This window comes from Phasianus colchicus, chromosome Z (assembly GCF_987193195.1).
Source record: "Phasianus colchicus chromosome Z, bPhaCol1.hap1.1, whole genome shotgun sequence".
NCBI lineage: Eukaryota > Metazoa > Chordata > Aves > Galliformes > Phasianidae > Phasianus > Phasianus colchicus.
Window position 1 is genome coordinate 75,122,034 of NC_143476.1, and position 18,387 is coordinate 75,140,420.

The 18,387-nt window shown below is 36.3% G+C and overlaps 1 protein-coding gene across 1 annotated transcript in view; it reads right to left on the reverse strand.

Moving 5' to 3' along the window:
- The window catches only part of MTREX (Mtr4 exosome RNA helicase), a 43,426-nt gene that overhangs the window by 14,921 nt on the left and 10,118 nt on the right, over positions 1–18,387 (reverse strand). The window contains exons 9-16 of the mRNA XM_031609497.2: positions 18,164–18,262; positions 16,350–16,452; positions 16,056–16,187; positions 14,903–14,982; positions 14,148–14,258; positions 13,129–13,230; positions 11,820–11,945; positions 1,431–1,581 (exon numbers count right to left, since the gene is read on the reverse strand). Of these exons, the coding sequence (XP_031465357.2) occupies positions 1,431–1,581; positions 11,820–11,945; positions 13,129–13,230; positions 14,148–14,258; positions 14,903–14,982; positions 16,056–16,187; positions 16,350–16,452; positions 18,164–18,262 (904 nt within the window). The remainder of the gene's footprint in view (positions 1–1,430; positions 1,582–11,819; positions 11,946–13,128; positions 13,231–14,147; positions 14,259–14,902; positions 14,983–16,055; positions 16,188–16,349; positions 16,453–18,163; positions 18,263–18,387) is intronic.

Genomic DNA, 18,387 nt, shown 5'->3' on the forward strand with positions numbered 1-18,387 from the left:
AAATATTTATGCACAGACATCCTCTAATGACTTCCCTCATGAGAATAAGTGTTCTGTTTTACATGCATATTGCTCTGAATTCACTGCTTTTCTTTCTCAAGTGTTTTCACATCTTATTTAGGCAAATCAGTTCTTATTTTAAGGAACATGCTTCCTTCTCTCACACTGGAAACATAAGTCAATATAAACAAAAGACCTACTATAAAGATGGCCATCCTCTGCAAATTTACCTTCTTGCATGCTATTTGAATACACGAGTGACTCAAAAATCCCACTTCAGTCAAGTCTGAGACAATTCAGGGAAGTGCTCCCTATTTTTAGCTGCCAAGCTTTTATTTTTTTAAATTAAAAAAAGCTAGCAATTCATACTGCTGACATGATTTGCACCTTGACCTAAAAAAACATTTCTCTGCTTTGTATTCTAGATTGCAGCTGAAATGATTAAAAAAATTCTAAATGCTATGGTGCCTAAGCAAAAAACGGGAAAAAAAAACACAGAAAAAGCTCTTCAGCTCCATTTCTTTATTTAAATAGTAATGCTGGAATGCCAGCATGAAGATTTAGGCACGCCAGTTGGAACAGGCAGGTTCTCAGGAAATACATTCCATGTTTGACTGCTACTGCCCTAAATACTGCACTTACAAACTGTAAGAAAATCTGCAAAGGGAATCAGGACAAAAATGAACTTGTTTATCAATCCCACGCATATACTGTGTGCAAGTGCACTCTGTCTCTTGATATTCTATTAACAGTCAAACAGATGAGCTGCTTAGGTATGGGTGGCAAAGGAAGCAGTTATCTTGTCTTCTTAATTTTGGGTTAAATTTTCTCATTCCCAAATATTGGCTGAGATCTTTGGAAACTGACTTTAGTGAAAACACACTATTAAAAGATCATGGCTCAAAATTTATTTAACTAAATGGAGTGCAAATAAAGTCCTCTCTGAATTTTGTTTTGTGTTTCAATTTAACTTTTCCCCCCCCACACACACTACTACTCTGATACAGCATACCTTAGCAACTGCAATGAGACTTAAAATTAAAATTATTTTAGGTAAATTCTACATATCACTAAGAAATAAAACTTATCCTCTCTGCCCCTCTTGCAAGCTGAAAGAATTTTTGAATTATTTTCCCTCTTCCTGTCCTAGAGGTTACCAATGGGAGTAACAATTTTTGTCCAAATCTCAGGAGAACACCCTCCTTATAGACTGACAATGCAGGCCAGCATAGATCTTAAAGAGGAGAGGAAATTGCTCTTCCTGAAATTGTAACAAAATAGCGAACAGTGCACTGGCAACTGCTGATAGGGAAAAAACAAGAACTACACAGGTTCACACAAGGACAATGGGGTTCAAACGCCCAACATCACTGCTACAGTAGCTTTTATGCTAGGTTTCATAATTGAGAATAACATACAAGGATACTTACTTTCTACCACTCCTGGAATAGCTCTGTAATGTTGAAACTGATAGAATGATTTCTCTAACATGTATTCGGGGTTAATTTCTTCTACTCGAAGCAAGTTCAATACCATGTTGTAGGTCAGGTGGAATGCACTGTTTAAGGGATCAGCTGAACCCTGGAAAAGATTCAAGAACATTTTCCAGCTAGTAAATAAATGAATTGCAGCATATAGGAGCACATCAAACAAATCACAATGTTATTTACAAGAAGAGCTGCTTTGATGGGTAGCATAAATTGTCTTGAATTTAGATTACTTCTCTCATTAAATCCTAAGCAATTTTTTTAATGCCCAGCATGTAGCAATATTTGTATGTTTTATTGTACTTATATACATACTGCCATGTTATAAATGAAAAGTTCAGATGAAATCTCTTCCATTTCTTGTAACCACTATATGGATTCTATTGCTTTAACTTTAAAATAAGTTGTTTAACCACTAAAAGCAATCCATTATTTTTATATTCTGGAAAAACCTACTCACATACCTTTTTCTCTCTAAGGAGACCTATTGATCACAACAAAGTTTGTTTGAAAATAGGTACTCTGCAACTTCTTTAACTTAAGGAACGCCTCGGTTTAAAATTAGTTTATTGGTTGTCCCATAGAGGCTTTGGACTCTCTATTTCTGGAGATGCACAAAAGCCACCTGGACATGGGCCAGGGCACCCTGCTCTGGCTTTGTCTGCTTGGGATTGGGCAGATGAGCCCCGAGGTGCCTGCCTAGCTCAGCCCTTCTGGGATTCTGTGAATCTGCGAAGTGTGGAGGACATTTCAAGTTTCCATAGATACCTGGAGATCAGAGAACTTCTATTGCTGATGCTAAACAACATACAACACAGCTATTTTTTTTTAAGACCTGAAATCAGGATTACGTGCCTTCTGTCCATTATTCTAAATATATCCATCTTCCAGGAAAGAGAAAGCACCACTCCCTAAAAGCTTGATTCTCTGAAACAGAGTGCCATTTACAGAATGGCATTTACTAAAGAATGACATAGTGATTATACCAGTACCAGTTCAGGAGGGCTCAGATTATTTCCAACACCACGATTTCCACTTTACGACTCTAGTAAGGCATCAACCAAAGCAGCTGGATTACACTCACTAAGCCAGCTATGGCCATAGCTGTGCAGGCCTTGAGGAGATCATGCAAAATGTCACTGTGATCACTTCGATCACACTGTGTACATCATCCTTCAACCCTTGTGTTGCATTACTTTCAGGTGTAATTTAACTGCGTGCTTATAAGATTATCAACTATTTGGAGGAATAAAATGAGAAGCAGAACACTCTCAGCAGTAGTATCAGGAAGTGAGAAAACAGTGTATTCTTTACAACAGTTGCACAAAACATTCCAAAACAGACCAAACAATTCCTGCAGATTCACTTTGAAGGCTTTTTAAAATCAGTACAACTGTGAAGAAGAAGCAATTTAAAAACAAATGAAAGAAACAGTAAGTATCTCTAAGGTAATATAAAGCAGACTTATTTGAAAGCTAGCATTTGAGCCAACTGCTGGTGTGGCATTTTTTATTTCAAACACATGATCAATATTTTACACTTAGAGAATAAGATCATACTATTAAGACAACACTTTTTAAGGCAAAAATTAAGAACTGTGTCTATTCCTTCATCTCACACATTCTTCTCTAAGTTCCAGAAATTTCTGCTTTCTCAGTGTTGTTCTGTAGGCAATGCTGTAGTCGAAATTAAAATTGAGAACTTTTTCTTCTTGAAAACTGAAGCTGTTACTTCTCCAAACTAAACAGAACTGTAGTAGCCTTACCGTATTTGACTGCCAGAGAATTCCACAGCATGTACTACTCTCTACTGACTAACCTAGGCTATCAACAGACTCACATTTAATGAACAGTAATCATCTGGATATCCTTGTTTCAAATACCTACTAGTCAATAGACAGATTATGCAGCTGCATTAGGAAAACTAACAGCAAAATTCAGTCATTTTTCCATGCTAACCACACATGAAACACGACCAGGGAACCAGATCTTCCTGGCAAATAAAGAACACAGGCATGGTCACTGAACAGGCAATTGGTGGTTATATAAAGACACTTGTCACATGTAGGGTGGAAGGGAACAACAGGAGATGGGGAAATATGAGATGCATTAATAAGAAAAGGTGGCCTTTCCTTTCCTTATGCTGAATGAAATGTACAACCATCCTGGAGCTTGCTTGATACTGAAGGAAAAGGAAGCAAATAAATATAAGGTACATTTTCTTTGTTGTGTTTTTGCCCCTCTTTAAATTTCTTTCTCTGGTTAAGGCTCCATGTCACCAGCTTCCTTACTATTCACTATCACTTTCTTTAAAATGCTGTGAAGCATATGCATGACATTTAGCTGATCTGCTACCACAGATACCCCAGTTAATCGGTTTACTCTTCTACAGACTAAGGAATGCAGTCATCTGCCTCAAGTTCTCTCGGTCTGTGCAGAACTCCATTCCACATTTCTAGAGAAAAGGCTCTGTATTAGAGAAGGGAAGAAGCACCAACAAGTCATGCAAAAGTTTAACTGCTTAGAGCTGCACTGAACAGTCACTTCCAAACACATCCAGCATCTACAAATTAAATATTGGAGAACTACCACCCAGGTATCTCCCTTCTGCAAGCAACTCTTTCACTTCAGAGAGAACAGTCTACTGCCTCCAGTCTTCAACAGACAGTAGCAACAGATTTATTTCTGAATAAGAAAAAAAAACTAAAAAAAACCTAGAGGAGAGGGAACAATTTTGCAAAGATTTTTATCACTCCAGATAGGAACAGTCTAGATAAACAAGAACAGCTTGGATACATGAACTAAAGTTCTCAAAAATTAATAACCCACTTGGTGTTCTTGCAAACATTCCACTTCTTATTAAGTTTTAAGTCAACTTAAAAGGAGCACTCTTTCAAGATCTGGGTTGGAACAAAACGATAGGCTTCAGCTGATCATATCAGAACGTGGGCATGAGCAATGAGCAATTCATTACAGAAATAATCTAGCTAATGATTAACTGAGAATTAGAGCAGCTACACACTGTGTCCTGTTTCACTGTCAGTGATTTCAGAATGGAATATCTTCTTACACAATCTAATCAAAGAGGTCGCTAGTCATACATTTCTTGCTCCTATCTATTAGAAAGATAAATCAAGTGGTGAAGATGGAGATATTAGAATTGATACTCACAGCTTTTTAAAATAAAAATAATATAATAAAATATTTTTTATGTTCCTAGCTGTTAAAAATAGGAAACCTTGCCTAGCTGGAGATGTGGGGCTGTCATTACTGCCTAATGGTATGTGCTGTTGAGCAAGACTTATGTTTGGAAGGGTTACTCTCCCTGCTCTCCTACAGTGGGAAAAAATGCTTACATTTTCAAAACTGTTTCAATGTAGAGAGAGGAACAAATTTTGCGTAGAACTTTTTGCTCTTCAACCTATCATGGAAAACATGCAGAGCTTTCACAGGGAACGTAAGATAGGAAATACTGTTTAAGTCACAGGGACATTAAGAACTAATGAAGATGAAAGAGGCAATTATATATTTCTGAGCAACAAAAGAAGCAACAAAAGAACTAATTTAATAAGAAAAGTTAGATGCATAGCAGGACATATTTTAGGCCACCGGGTATGCTGATAATTTCATTTATCAAAGTTTCCACAACTAAGCTGAATGAATGAATTTCCAAACCAGAAAAGAAGTTCATAACAGAACAAATTGATATTTAAGACATCAATGACTCTTCTCCTTACAAGTTGGAAAGAATTACACTTAGCTGTCTGTATGAGTCATCATTAGTAACTCACAAGACAAAAAAAGACTTTATTTAATTAAGTGACAGCTTGATACATTCCTAAGACACAAACAGTGATACAGTAACAGCATGCATTTTTTCCACATATCAACTGCTTAATTATTGCATGAATAATCAGCTCTCAGAAATACAATGCAGAGTTACACTGACTATGGCATTACCTTGAGCTAAGTTAGTATGACTGCAAAAAATCACAGAAGACCCTCAGGAAGAGTTATTTTTAGCAGAAAACAGTGAACTGCTATCTTATGCACAAAATTATTACCAATCTGGCTCACAGCTTTGCCCCCAAAACAGTTGTACCAACACAAGTAGAAGCCACTGTGGATGGCAGGAGATTTCTTTTCACAGGTTTTGCTAATGAGAAACATTCAGATTTTGCTTTCACAAAAACTCCAATTGTAATAAAAGGCTTAAAGAAAAATAAACATATATCAGCTTCTCTTCCATGAAACATACCTTTATTTTCTTGCAACCAATCAAATTAGCTTTGAATTATAGAACTTGTTTTACTTTTGTTTTACTTCGGGCTTGTAACTCAAATATCTGAACTGAGCACAGAAAAAAATAGAATGGAAAAAAAATCCTACACGCTTCTACTGAGATATCCTGACTAAGCAAAGTAACATTTAAACTCTCAAGCAAATCTTTAGAACTAAATATTTTATATAATACAATCACTGTACATTAACTTAAATATTTCAAATACAGATCACTCTGATACAGGATCATATGATTCCACAATAATTGTTCTGCACAGGATAAAAATACACTAGGAAAAAAAAACAGTAATTTAACAAATGTTCAGCATTGTACTGTGCAATGATTCTTTTGGATCCATGCTGATAACTCTATAACTGCATTTCTATAACATCTGAGAAACAAATATTGCTCCATTCAAGCTAGATGTACTATAAAGAAACTCAAATGTAAAACAGCAAGTAGGAGCTGTATCTGCACTCAGAAGCTAATTCAGTTACTCATCCTGGTTTCAGATTCACTACCACAGAATTCTGTCACGTCAGTAAAAATACACTACTTTGAAGTTTAAAGAAAATGTGGCCTCAAATACAGCAAATTTCTACAAAAAAATTAACAAAAAAAAATAAAAAGGAAATCTTGTCCTGATGTCACACCTTATCAGCTTTAAGAATAAGAAGGCCAAGAACTCCTAGCTTAATCATTCAAAATGCAATTAAATTTGCAATAGACAGTGGTAAGTTCATCATAACAAAAGCAAATTTCCAAAAAATATGACAGCTGGGGACAAAATGCTTCCCACAGAGGTCAAAAAAACTTCAAGTAAGTTCTGGTATGAATAAGCAGCAACCACAATTAATAAATAATAGCAGTTAGCTTAGTTCTCCTGGCTCAGGAAGAGCATCAAATGTAGTCCAACAGTGACTAGATATTTTATATGCCATATGATACACATCTCCCCACATTTTGACTGTAAAGGTCAGAAGAGCAAGTAGTTTTTCTATCTGCTGGCTTGTCTATAAAGATGTAAGGCTGTACAAGTTGGTCTTTGAGTATCTGTCTCCCTTTGAACAGTTGATCAGTTGCTTCCACAATTTCACACTGAAGTCTTATTGACTCAAAGCAGATTTTAAAACTAAGGTTGGAAGCTAAGTGTCTTCCTGAACTGAAGCCTGGAAAAATTCTGCAGTCCAAGCTCTGGAAGAACAAAGCAGAAGTCTGCCAATTTAAAATAAAAGTAAAAAACATTTTTTTTTTTTACAGTAAATTTTGACCAAGTATCCAAAACTTGTTTGTTTCATTGAGATTCTCACTTACTTCACAACTCCAAATTACAAGGAAGGAAGGTTATGCAGTGCTCAAACTATTAGTGACAATGTATTTCTCTAGATTTTGCAATGGCTTTTCCAACAAGTGTTATGGTCAAAACCCAGCCGATTTCTCTCCCAGAGTAGACTTCGGTAAGCTTTTCAAATGCTACTGCTCTTTTTTTTTTTTTTTCTTTCCTTTTTTCCATATGAGTAAGCTTACAGTAAAATGAAAATACAATACTAAAATTAAGTGGGATGGTTAAACTGATACTTCGCAAGGGACTGAATGCTAAGGGAATGACAGTCACACTGGAGTGTATTACTTGCTGCACTATATACACACTCCCAAATCACAGAAATTTTTTAGTTGGAAGGGACATTGAAAGTTGATCTTGTCCAACTCCCCTGCAGTGAGCAGGGATACCAGAGGCCTCCAGATGAGGCCTCACCAGTGCAGAGTAGAGGGGCAGCATCACCTCCCTTGACCTGCTGGTCACGCTACTTTTGATGCAGCCCAGGATCAGGTTGGCAATCAGGGCTGCAGGGGCACACTGCTGGCTCACGTCCAGTTTGCCGTCCACCAGTACCTGCAAGTCTTTTTCAGAAGGGCTGCACTCAATCCTTTCATCCCCCAGTTTGTATTGGTAGTGAAGGTTGTCTGACCCAGGAGCAAGACCTTGCACTTGGATTTGTTGAACCTCATGAGGTTCACCTGTGTGCACTGCTCAAGCCTGTCTAGGTCCCTGTCCCTCTGGATGGCATCCCATCCCTCTGGTGCGTTGACTACACCCCACAGCTTGGTGTCATCAGCAAACTTGCTGAGGCTGCATTCAATCCAATCCCACTGTCAGTGCCTTTGATGAAGATATCAAAGAGTATAAATCTGAGCACCTAACTCCTAGGGGACACTTCTCATCACCGACCTTCATCCAGACATGGAGCCATTGACCACCACTCTCCAGACTTGATCCTGCAGCTAGTACTTGTTTGTATGAAAACACAGCAAGCAACAAGTAGCAGGCCCAGGGCCTTATCAGTCAATACCAGGTGAGCCAAAGGAAGGAACATAAAAACCACACTCAAAGATTAAATGAATTCCTTCTGTGTATATTTTATATTCTCTGTACACTAACAATGTTTTTTTCTTGATTTTCTGATTTTCTTCTTCTTCTTCTTTTTTTTTTTTTTTTTGTAGTTACACTTCCTAAAGCTAAAATACACAAAAAACAACACTGGTGGCAAAGGCTTACTATTAATCCCTTCTGCAGACAGATAGCTTCACTTATGGAGAAAAAAAATTTTGTCAGATCACTGGTGTTCCAGGAAATTTGCTCTAATGATCAAAATGTCTCCTCAATATCTCACCACTTTCAGTCTTACATTTATTCCTGATCAGCATAAATCTACTTATTTTTACGTTAGTGTTGTTTTTCACACAAAATAGAATTTTCTTTGTAACTGAGAGTCTGAAAGGAACTGAGCTATATGCAACAAGGAGCAGCTGACTAGAGCACACAATCTAACGATGCTGCATCAATAATTATGGAACAATGATTCGGGCTCCTGCAAATCTGAGAAACTTTCCAAAGCATTACTGCACTGTGGACATAAAATAGGCAGGAACTTAAAGTGAAATGATTTGGCTCAGAATTGCTGCCTTATTCTTTTGGCTATTATAATAAAACAACCTAAGAAACAAAATGAAGTACAAGAAGATCAGATGGATTTCTCATAGCAGCACAACAGGTGCAGTACTGTCAACTCAGTCAACAAAGGCCAAGCCTAAGAGCCAGATATAGACACTGGAATACCATCTGCAGCTTGGCACTGGGGCATTTTATGTTCCGTACACACATGACAAGGAGAATATAAGTCTATATTTTATCTGGATAGACAAATGTTTTCTTTCAATTTTTCAGTCCATCTAATTTCTCCTGAGAAGTAAGTAGAAGCAAGGCAATGATAAACTCAAATTCAGCTCTCTAAAACCTACACTAGCACATTTTCTTTCAGTATACAAGTTACTCATTTCCACAATTAGCTTGAGATTTTTGACTTTTAGAGAAATAACAGACTACCACAGTTCTGGATCTCAATTAGCATGTATTCTTAGAGACTTGTATGGCCAAATGCCAACCAGAGAGATGCTGCTCCAGTTTCAGAGGCCATCTAGTGTCAAGAAGCAGCTTTTCATCCCTCACCTAAACTAATATAATGTAGTTGAGAATTTCTCATCCAGACTCCCTTCTCCCTCCCTCAAAAATTCTCATAAAAGACTTAATTTTATGCAAACGCACAACTATAATTTACTGTCCTCAGAAAGCTCTCCAACAGTACTGTAAGCATTTAGTTTTGTGGATTAGAGCAAGTCATCAGTTTACAAAATATGCAGTGGTCAAACAAACACTAAGGATAAACAAAAAACCTAGTTACATTGCAGAAGACAAACGCATGTCACTGAGTTTAAGAAATATTTACAAATATCCTGCATAAGAACTCCATCTAGGATTTGAACTTTGGATCTTAAGCTTGAAGTACTGCACACAACAACGTCACAAAGAACAGCATTATAGCCAAACAGCACAGCTGCTGTATTATTACTGGTATATACACAAAGCCCTTAATTAACTGATCACAATGTTAAGCAGTAGATAACATTTTTTCTTAGATGTTTTATTCTAGCATTCAGGGATCAGATTACTCTAGCATTGGGATCAGATATACAAAAGGGTTAAAGAGCTACTATATAAATTTTGTTATGTAAGTGTCCTATCATTCTCAATAGGGATCTTTAATCTGAACTTCTCCATATAAATCTTTAGCTTGTCCTGAAGCAAAGACAAAAAATTTGATGTGGCAGCAAAATACCACTAAAAAACACAGTCATCATCTTCCCACAGATAAACACTGTTCATCACTAAGTAAATTCTAATCTAAGTGCACTTAATGTTGAGTACAGAATGAATAATGTAGAAAATGTAGGTGGCATGCATCCTTGGCCTGTTTTGTATTTAAAAAGGAAAATATATATTTATTTTTAAATACTGTATTGCTCATTTCAAACTTTTACTACCTTTTCAGCAACTGGCTGAAGAGTTACAAAAGCTTCAAAAGCCATCAGTACAATTGTTACAGTCCTTTCCAATCTTTTTAAAAGAAAATTTCAATTTAGTCCTTGCTTTCTGATGAAGCAGTGTGACAAATTAATGAAATGTGTAAATTTAGGTAGATCAGTGGAGAATAACCAAGACATAATACAGACATGGAAGAAGTCTGCAGCATTTCCCCCCTTCTTGTTTCTTCATAATACAGAAGAAACAAAAAAGCTTGTAGTTTCAGTAATGGAAATGTTTCTTATTCCCTTAAAATCCAGAAAAAATATATATAGAAGGTATCAAAACTATAAGGAAATCATAAAATACTTATATTTTTATAATATTTTCCTTATATTTTATAATATCTTATATTGAGTTCTACAGTTTTCAAACAAGTGAAATTACAAATGAAGAAAAAGTATTTTCTTCTCCAGAAAGAGAATCTCCAGATTGTATCTCCAGATGTTTGGTTTTTCAGTGATGGAAGTCCTTCTTTAAGTGTGCAACAAAATGGCATTTAAAAAATAATTAAAACTCAAATCTAGTTAAAATATATATTCTTTATATACTGCTGACAGGCACATACGCTTTAAGAGTGCAAACACAAGTAAATTCTAAAGAGAAAACAAACCAAAATTAAGAAACAAATTCAAAGATTAATGCTACATGAATGAGCTTGAGTATTTTTCAAAACTTATTAGCAAATATTCATGAAAATTCTGACTTCAAGAGGCAAACACTATCTGTTCACACTGTACGTCTGTTATGAATCAACATGAAGCACTGAGAGATCAAGATACACAACTAATAGCAGCCATGCACATATTTTAGCTTGCTCTTAAATTTCCCTGAACAAAACAGAGAACTACTAGCTTCTGAACTTTTTTTTTTTTCCAGTGCAAGACCTACAGATGCAAGCTTTTGATTAGTATATTCTGATGTTGATTTTAGAATGATTTCCACAATTTCTACTAACACTAAAGATAATGACCTGCTATTTTTATGCTCCTGATCAGCATGCTGAGCCATTCCTCAAGTGCTCGGTTTTTTAGGAAACTGCACAATTATTTTAAGTAGTCTATGATTGTCTATAGACACAACAGAAAATTTTGATTCATTATGGTCATTTTGGCCATACCCTCAAAATAAAAGTGAGAAGAATGACTGCAGCGCCTCATATCCCAATTATAAGGGAAAAGAAATTTGCAATTAACTATAACAACATCCATTATAGTTTGAAGAAGCCCTATAATCTAACGATTATAGTTCAGAACCTCTTTTGATTCATGGATTTTCCTAAATGCACTGCAAATTTCTTCACAGTTAATTTTAGGTTGCTGACAGTCAACCTTTTTTCAGTCATCTTATGCACCCCATTTTTCTGCTTCATCTTGATTTTGACTGCTTTGTCTAATACACTGAAAAGTTCACTAACATTCCTTTATTTCATCACAGAATCAGTACTTTTATTACTCTTGGGAGTTCAGCAAACCTTTAGAGGTCAGTAACACTCTTCAATCGACTGTGGTCAGCAAGAAACAACAGTTCACTGCAGTATTAGTATCAGAAAACAAGACAGAATTCTACCTGAAGATCCCTGAAAAACTAAAAACAAAACAAAAATCAATAAAATGTTAGATTTATCCCACCTTTAAAAGCTGTCTGCCAATTGTTGGACTCATTTTTTCATCCACCATAAGAATTACTATTCCTCTGTCATCCATACCTCGGCGACCTGCACGACCTGACATTTGAATGTATTCACCTGAGGAGATCTAATGTAAAAGAGAAAAGTAACAAACATCAGAAAAACAGCAAGAACATAGAAAGAGCTATTTACAATTACACACACAGTACATGTTCATGATATATAAAAACTAAAACGGTCACATATGACATGAAGTTTTCACAGATCAAATTCATTAGTCATCACATCGATGACTAAGCTGCTCAGACAAATCCATCCTTATGAATAGTATGCATCAACAGGATAACTTGACTAGCATTTTCATAGCTACATTTGCTGATACACAACTACTTTTCCTAACACTTATAACTGTTTTAATAAGCAAAAACCCTGTTTTACTCATGCCTCACACCACAGAATGTTCCTACACATGCTAGAGATTATTGTAATACATCTTCAACAATGGATTAAAAAAAGCATGTGCTATAACATTATAAAAGCAGCAGTTGCACATGTCTGATACCACAAAGATAGCTAATTCTTGCATATTTTAAGACATCCAATCAGACTGAACAAAGTGTGAAACTGAACAGCCCGAATTAAGACCAAAGAGATATGTCTATTTCAAAACACATTCTCATTTGTCCCATTTACGTCTGTTTTCCCATCTTTGAAAGAGAAACTGTAACACTTATAAAGCTTCTCTGTGATGATTTATACAACCTTATTATTATTTACATGTGAATCAGACATCTGGTTTAAATGTTTAAAATATTCAAATAAATTCAGTTCCAGATGTTTAAGAACCGGCTTCTTCTTTCTCACATCTCTCTTCTTCTAGGGGATATCCAAAACAAACTGCTATAACAGAACAATCAATATTCTCCCAGAAGAAAATCACTTATTCTCTTGGGTCTATCAAAATCTAGTTATCATTATGACACAATACTGAACCAATTATTCAGATTCATCTGACATGGATGAAAAGATATTCATACTCTAGGACAAACTGTGCACAACTCTTAGACTAGTCCAATATTCAGCACAAGTTTGTGTTTGATGTTCTTTTGCTATATCTATTTAATAATTTTATGCATAATCTGGAGAATCTTGTCTTCAGGAAAGAGAGTAGTGAGCAAATAAAAAGATTTTTAAAAGAAAAAAACAAATCTACTATGCTGAAATGGACATGTCAACAGTAAAGTTTGTCTTTGTAAAAGTTTAAATAACATGATTGAATCATTCTCCCACAGAACCTCTTTTTCACATACCCATCGGAAATCTTTCCCATCAAATTTGGAGGCACTTGTAAACAGCACAGTCCTGGCTGGCATATTAATTCCCATAGCAAACGTTTCTGTTGCAAATAAGGCCTAAATAAACAAACCAAAGTTAAGCAAGCAAAAACAGACTGTTAAGCAAATGTAGTCAAACATTGCAAAAACTCCAGATTGTACTTCTAACATACTGTCAACATAGGGACATAGAAGCATTCAATATTTAAAAACTGCAACAAAAAACATTCTTTCTCCTTCACTTATTTCTCCTAGGAAAACAAGAGGAATAGTTACACGACACCATGTGCCAAAGTAAACACTAGTCCTGCAAACGCATTAAATATTAGAAGTACTTGTAGGATGTCAAAAATCACTCCTGCCTCTTGAACTTGCTTCTTCATAAGCATGCATCATACAGTAGACAAAAATTTTGGACTCGGACAATGTATGTTTTAATACTTTAGAATAAAAAGTGTAACACTTAAAATTACGGATGTAATTATACACTAACATAAGACATCTGCGTCAAAGCATAAAAGACTAAAGCATTTAACATGGGGTAAAAAGCAGCTTATTTCTTTTTTTCCAGATAAACATGGAGGTATGTATGCAAATACATTCTTCAAGGAAAAGGAGATGCCACTAATTATATCACTGTGATATCTACAGACTTCCAGAGTGATTAAGGACACTTGTAGAGCTCAATATTTAATTGATTTAATTAAATGCACAAAACAGATCCCTTCCCTGTAAATGTATATAGCTCTTTTCAGAACTGCTTACTTACTATACTGTGTTTGAAAAACACCCTAATTCTGCATAGAGGCATACCCAAAGCACAAAGTATTTTTCAGTTTGGCATTTGCAAATGCCTTTTCTCTCCCCTTTTTCACTCAAGAAACAGATTTCCACTATAAACCAGTATACAATCTGTGCAAAGACATACTTAGTTTGTCTGGATGATAAACTGTATGTCAGAACAAGAAAAATATAAATGTGGACATAAAACATACCTTTATTAGGCCCTCTGAGAAAAGAATTTCTATGGTTTCTTTTAAGATAGGAAGCAGACCACCATGATGGATGCCTATTCCCCGTTTCAGAAGAGGCAGCACATGCTCAACCTGGGAAGAAACACATTAACTAACGCTAGTAAGCAAATTATAATACGCTCTACAGAAGCAAAACAACTGTATTGAAAACTTTTTGAAGTTTATAAAGTCTACCATTTCCTGATTCTACATACAATAAAGACCCCTTCAATTTATTTTCTATTGAGAATTAGGAATGATAAGCACTGCAAGCCAACAGCCAATCTTTTCAAAACTGGAGTAGTTCTTCAAAAGGGTAAGGTCAACTGTGTAGCCACACCCTAATTCACATTTGCAATCAGTATTTGTCTATCTAAAAAACTTTTTGAGAGGCTCAGGAGTTAATATCTGATAAAGTGCACACCGCATCTGTGGTTGAACTCTTTTCAGACAGTTTTATAAGCGCTCGTGTGTATTTAAAAACATACCTAAAAGAAACAACCATAAAACAAAGGGTGAGAGCTCCTTGTTCAATTTTACCACGTGATTTGCTAGAATCCCAACAAGAAAGAACCCTGGTCACAGAGCCCTATTTCACAAAGCCAAAGAGCAATGCAAGGAACAGTAAATTCAGCGAGATCCATCTGTTATTTCTGAGCCCATTATTCATAACCCACGGCCTCAAAAGTCACAGAAAACAGGTGACCAACAGCTCTCTCTATTCAGTCTTCACCCACCTGAGGAAGTTTTTTGTCTTCATCTGACAGACAGTCAATTGCATTATTGAACACTTCTTCAACCATCTTTTTTTCTTCATCTGAGAAGGCAATTTGTAATTTATTACAAAATCTAAAAGATTAATAACCTATGTAAATAAAGCAATTATGACATTCTAAGATCTGTAAAACTTCACAATAGAAGTAGTGCAGAAAGCAGTAAGATCTACACAAAACCACCCTTGTCCATGTCAGACAATGAATGAACGCGGGCCTTAAAGGAAAGGCTAGGACAAACCTGGAAAAGTAACCCAAATCTCAGCTATTATCAATCTCAAGATTTATCAGCTTTATGTATTATCTACTTCATGAATCTCCACATTTCCCTTCTACATAATAGTCCTTGACTGCCCTCTCCCCCACTTAATTCTTAAGACTTACCTACACTCTACACAAGTACCACAAACATCAAGAATTTGTATTTAAAGGTATGATCAAAGAAAGCTCAGAAATACATATCTCTCCAATGATGCAGACCTTTACATTTTCAGACTGAAATGGCTGCACATTTTTTGCAACACAGAATGCACCGTGACTGGGACAAGTGAGCAAGCAAGAACCTTGAACAGCTCACAAACATGAAATGATATACTGATTTAAAACATCTCTCTTATATTTTTGTAAGTACTCCGAAAATTTATGGGCCATGAACTGAAGCTCATTTTCCAAGGTTGGTCTTAATCCAAAAAAAACCAGAACAAACTTCAGTTCAGCATTTGAGTTTTTATTTAAGTAGATGGGAGAGGAAGTAAGAAAATTGGATTGAACATCTGAGAGAGAGCAGTGCCTCAAAATACAGCCATTTTAACTTGGAGAGAATAATCAGATTTCCAGACAGAATTTTCTAGAATCTCTTGCACTATTATCACAGTGAACAGAATTTTAGAGAAAGAAAACATTCAAATAGAATACAGCTAAACATTACAATGATCAAATACTACTTTGCAAATCAATACATTCCTATTGAAAATAGGCTGATGCACTGGAATGGTATATAAGAAAGCAGTAAGTGGTTTTTATTTGTTTTTATATAAATAAAATAGAAATATTTATCTAGAATAACATTTAAAGTAAAATTCCAGCTTGGAATAAACTGTGTTTTACTTATTGTTACCTGTATTAAAATCTAACTTTGTCATCTGAAGAGCGTAGGCTTCACAATCCTTCTTACTGAAGCTGAAAATGATTACAGGCTGGAAATTCCTCTCCATGATCATCTTCACAATCTTAAATACGTTGGAAGGGCCTGCAGAGAGATTTCATGAATTTCATTTTAGCAAAAAATTTATCTTACAGAACATTTAAAACAGAAGCACAACTTAGGTGCAACCTTTTTTTTTCTTTTTAAACAAAAAAAAAAGAAAAATTTTGTAAGAAGTCAGTTAAGAATGTTAAGATCCAAACTCACCTTTTGTTCCTCCTTTCCTGCCCTTCTGGTCTCCTTTTGCTAAGTCTCCTGCATCTCTAAGCACTTGCATTGCTGTATTGAAATTATCTTCTCTGAAATCTCCCTAGATATAGAAGACAACTTTTGTAAACAATTACTTCTTACAACAAGTCTACTGAATAAATTCATAATACTTTACATACTGAGTACCATTACTAAATATTTACAGGTTGAAGGACAAAATAATGCATAAAGCCAGCAAGAGACATTACTAATGGCACAGCTCAGAATTGTCAGAATTACACTTGTGTCTCTGGTTTACTGCACATTATTCTAATCACTACACCACCTACTACAGTAGACATGCTTGAATGACTATGCTGGTTTAACACTGATGGCCAACTGAACACTATTACACTGCTTTCTCATACCCCCTTATTAAATTAATGGGGTGAGAAAATAAGATGAAAAAGGACTCAAGGGTTGATATATGGACAGGGAGATCAATCATCAACTACTACAGGAGGCAAAGCAGACTCAGCATAGGGAGACTGATGTAATTGGTTGCCTTTTACTAACAGATTAGAGCACTAAGAAACTAAAAGCAAATTAAGAACACCTTCCTCACAGCCCACCTAGTAGCGCAGGGGGGCAGGGATCAGCCAATAATGGTTCATTTTTTCAACTTCTTCATGGTCACTCCCTGCCCCTGCTTCACATAGAGTTCCTCCCATGGGATGCCAGCCTTCCCTACCTGATCCTGCAGACTTGCAGCTCTCTAAGCGCTGCTCCAACATGGCTCCCTACCACAGGACCCATCCTTCAGGAGTACACAGCTTTAGCAGGGAGCCCCATGAGTGACAAATCCTCCAGACCTCCTGCTCCACAGTGGACTCCTACCCCTGGGCAGCAGTTCGGGCCTGGAGCCTGCTGCTGCAGGGGTTCTCCATGGGCTGCAGCTTCCTTCATGCCACTGCCCTCTATGGGCTACAAGCACAGATCTGCACTATGACATGCACATAGGCTGCAAGTGGACAGCCTGCTCCACCCTGGACCTCTCCACGGGCTGCAGGGTGTACCTGGAGTACCTCCTGCCACCCCACAATGACCTTAGTGGCTGCAGGTTTGCGTCTCTCTCATTTTCTCACTCCCCTCTTTCAGCTACTTCCACACAGAACTTTTTCCCTTTCTTTATCGTGTTTTTCCAGAGCACATCCAGCACTGTTCATGGCTCAGCTTTGGCAGAGTGGGTCCTTTTCGGATCTGCCATGGGACAGTTGCAGGGTTCTGCTCACAGAGGCCACCCCTGCAGCACTCCAGCTATCAAAATCTTGACATGTATACCCAATACAATAACACAAGAGCAAAACTGACTTTCTGGAATGTATTTATGAAAATACGCTGCCCAATGAAAACCTCCTGTTTATGGCATAAGATACTCCTGTACAAGTCACTAACGAACTTTAAACACATCACTATTTCTGAATCACCTAATCATACAGAAACACTTTGCCTCCTTAACTGAAGTAAATTTTAAATAGAACTATCATTTAAAAAAATAAATACATAAAAATTGAGTAACATTAAAAAAAGTATCAGAAAACAAGGACGAGGGTACTTTAAACAACTCAGCAAAGCATCACTCAGCTGCAAACATGACATTAGATAATAAAATCTCTCTCTTCTATATGACTCCAAAAGCCACTCAGACACCACTGTTACCCACTTCATATTATAAACACAATATCCTTTGCATAGCCAGTCAAATTTTGCAAAAGATGATGTTCATTACTGATAAGTGAGGAAAAAGGCCTTTCAAACTGAATATTCCTTACATTTTCATCAACAACAAGACGCAGTCCATCTCCTCCTGCTGGGAATATGTAATGCTGCAGTGGAGTAGGTCGATAGTCTGTATATATCACATGGCAAGGCTACAACAAAGAACAATATATATATAAATATTTTATGTTTCTAATTATAATGCATGTATATACTTGCTTAATGGAAAATCTAATGCATTACTATTAAAACATGTATTTTTAAAAGCTAGAATTTA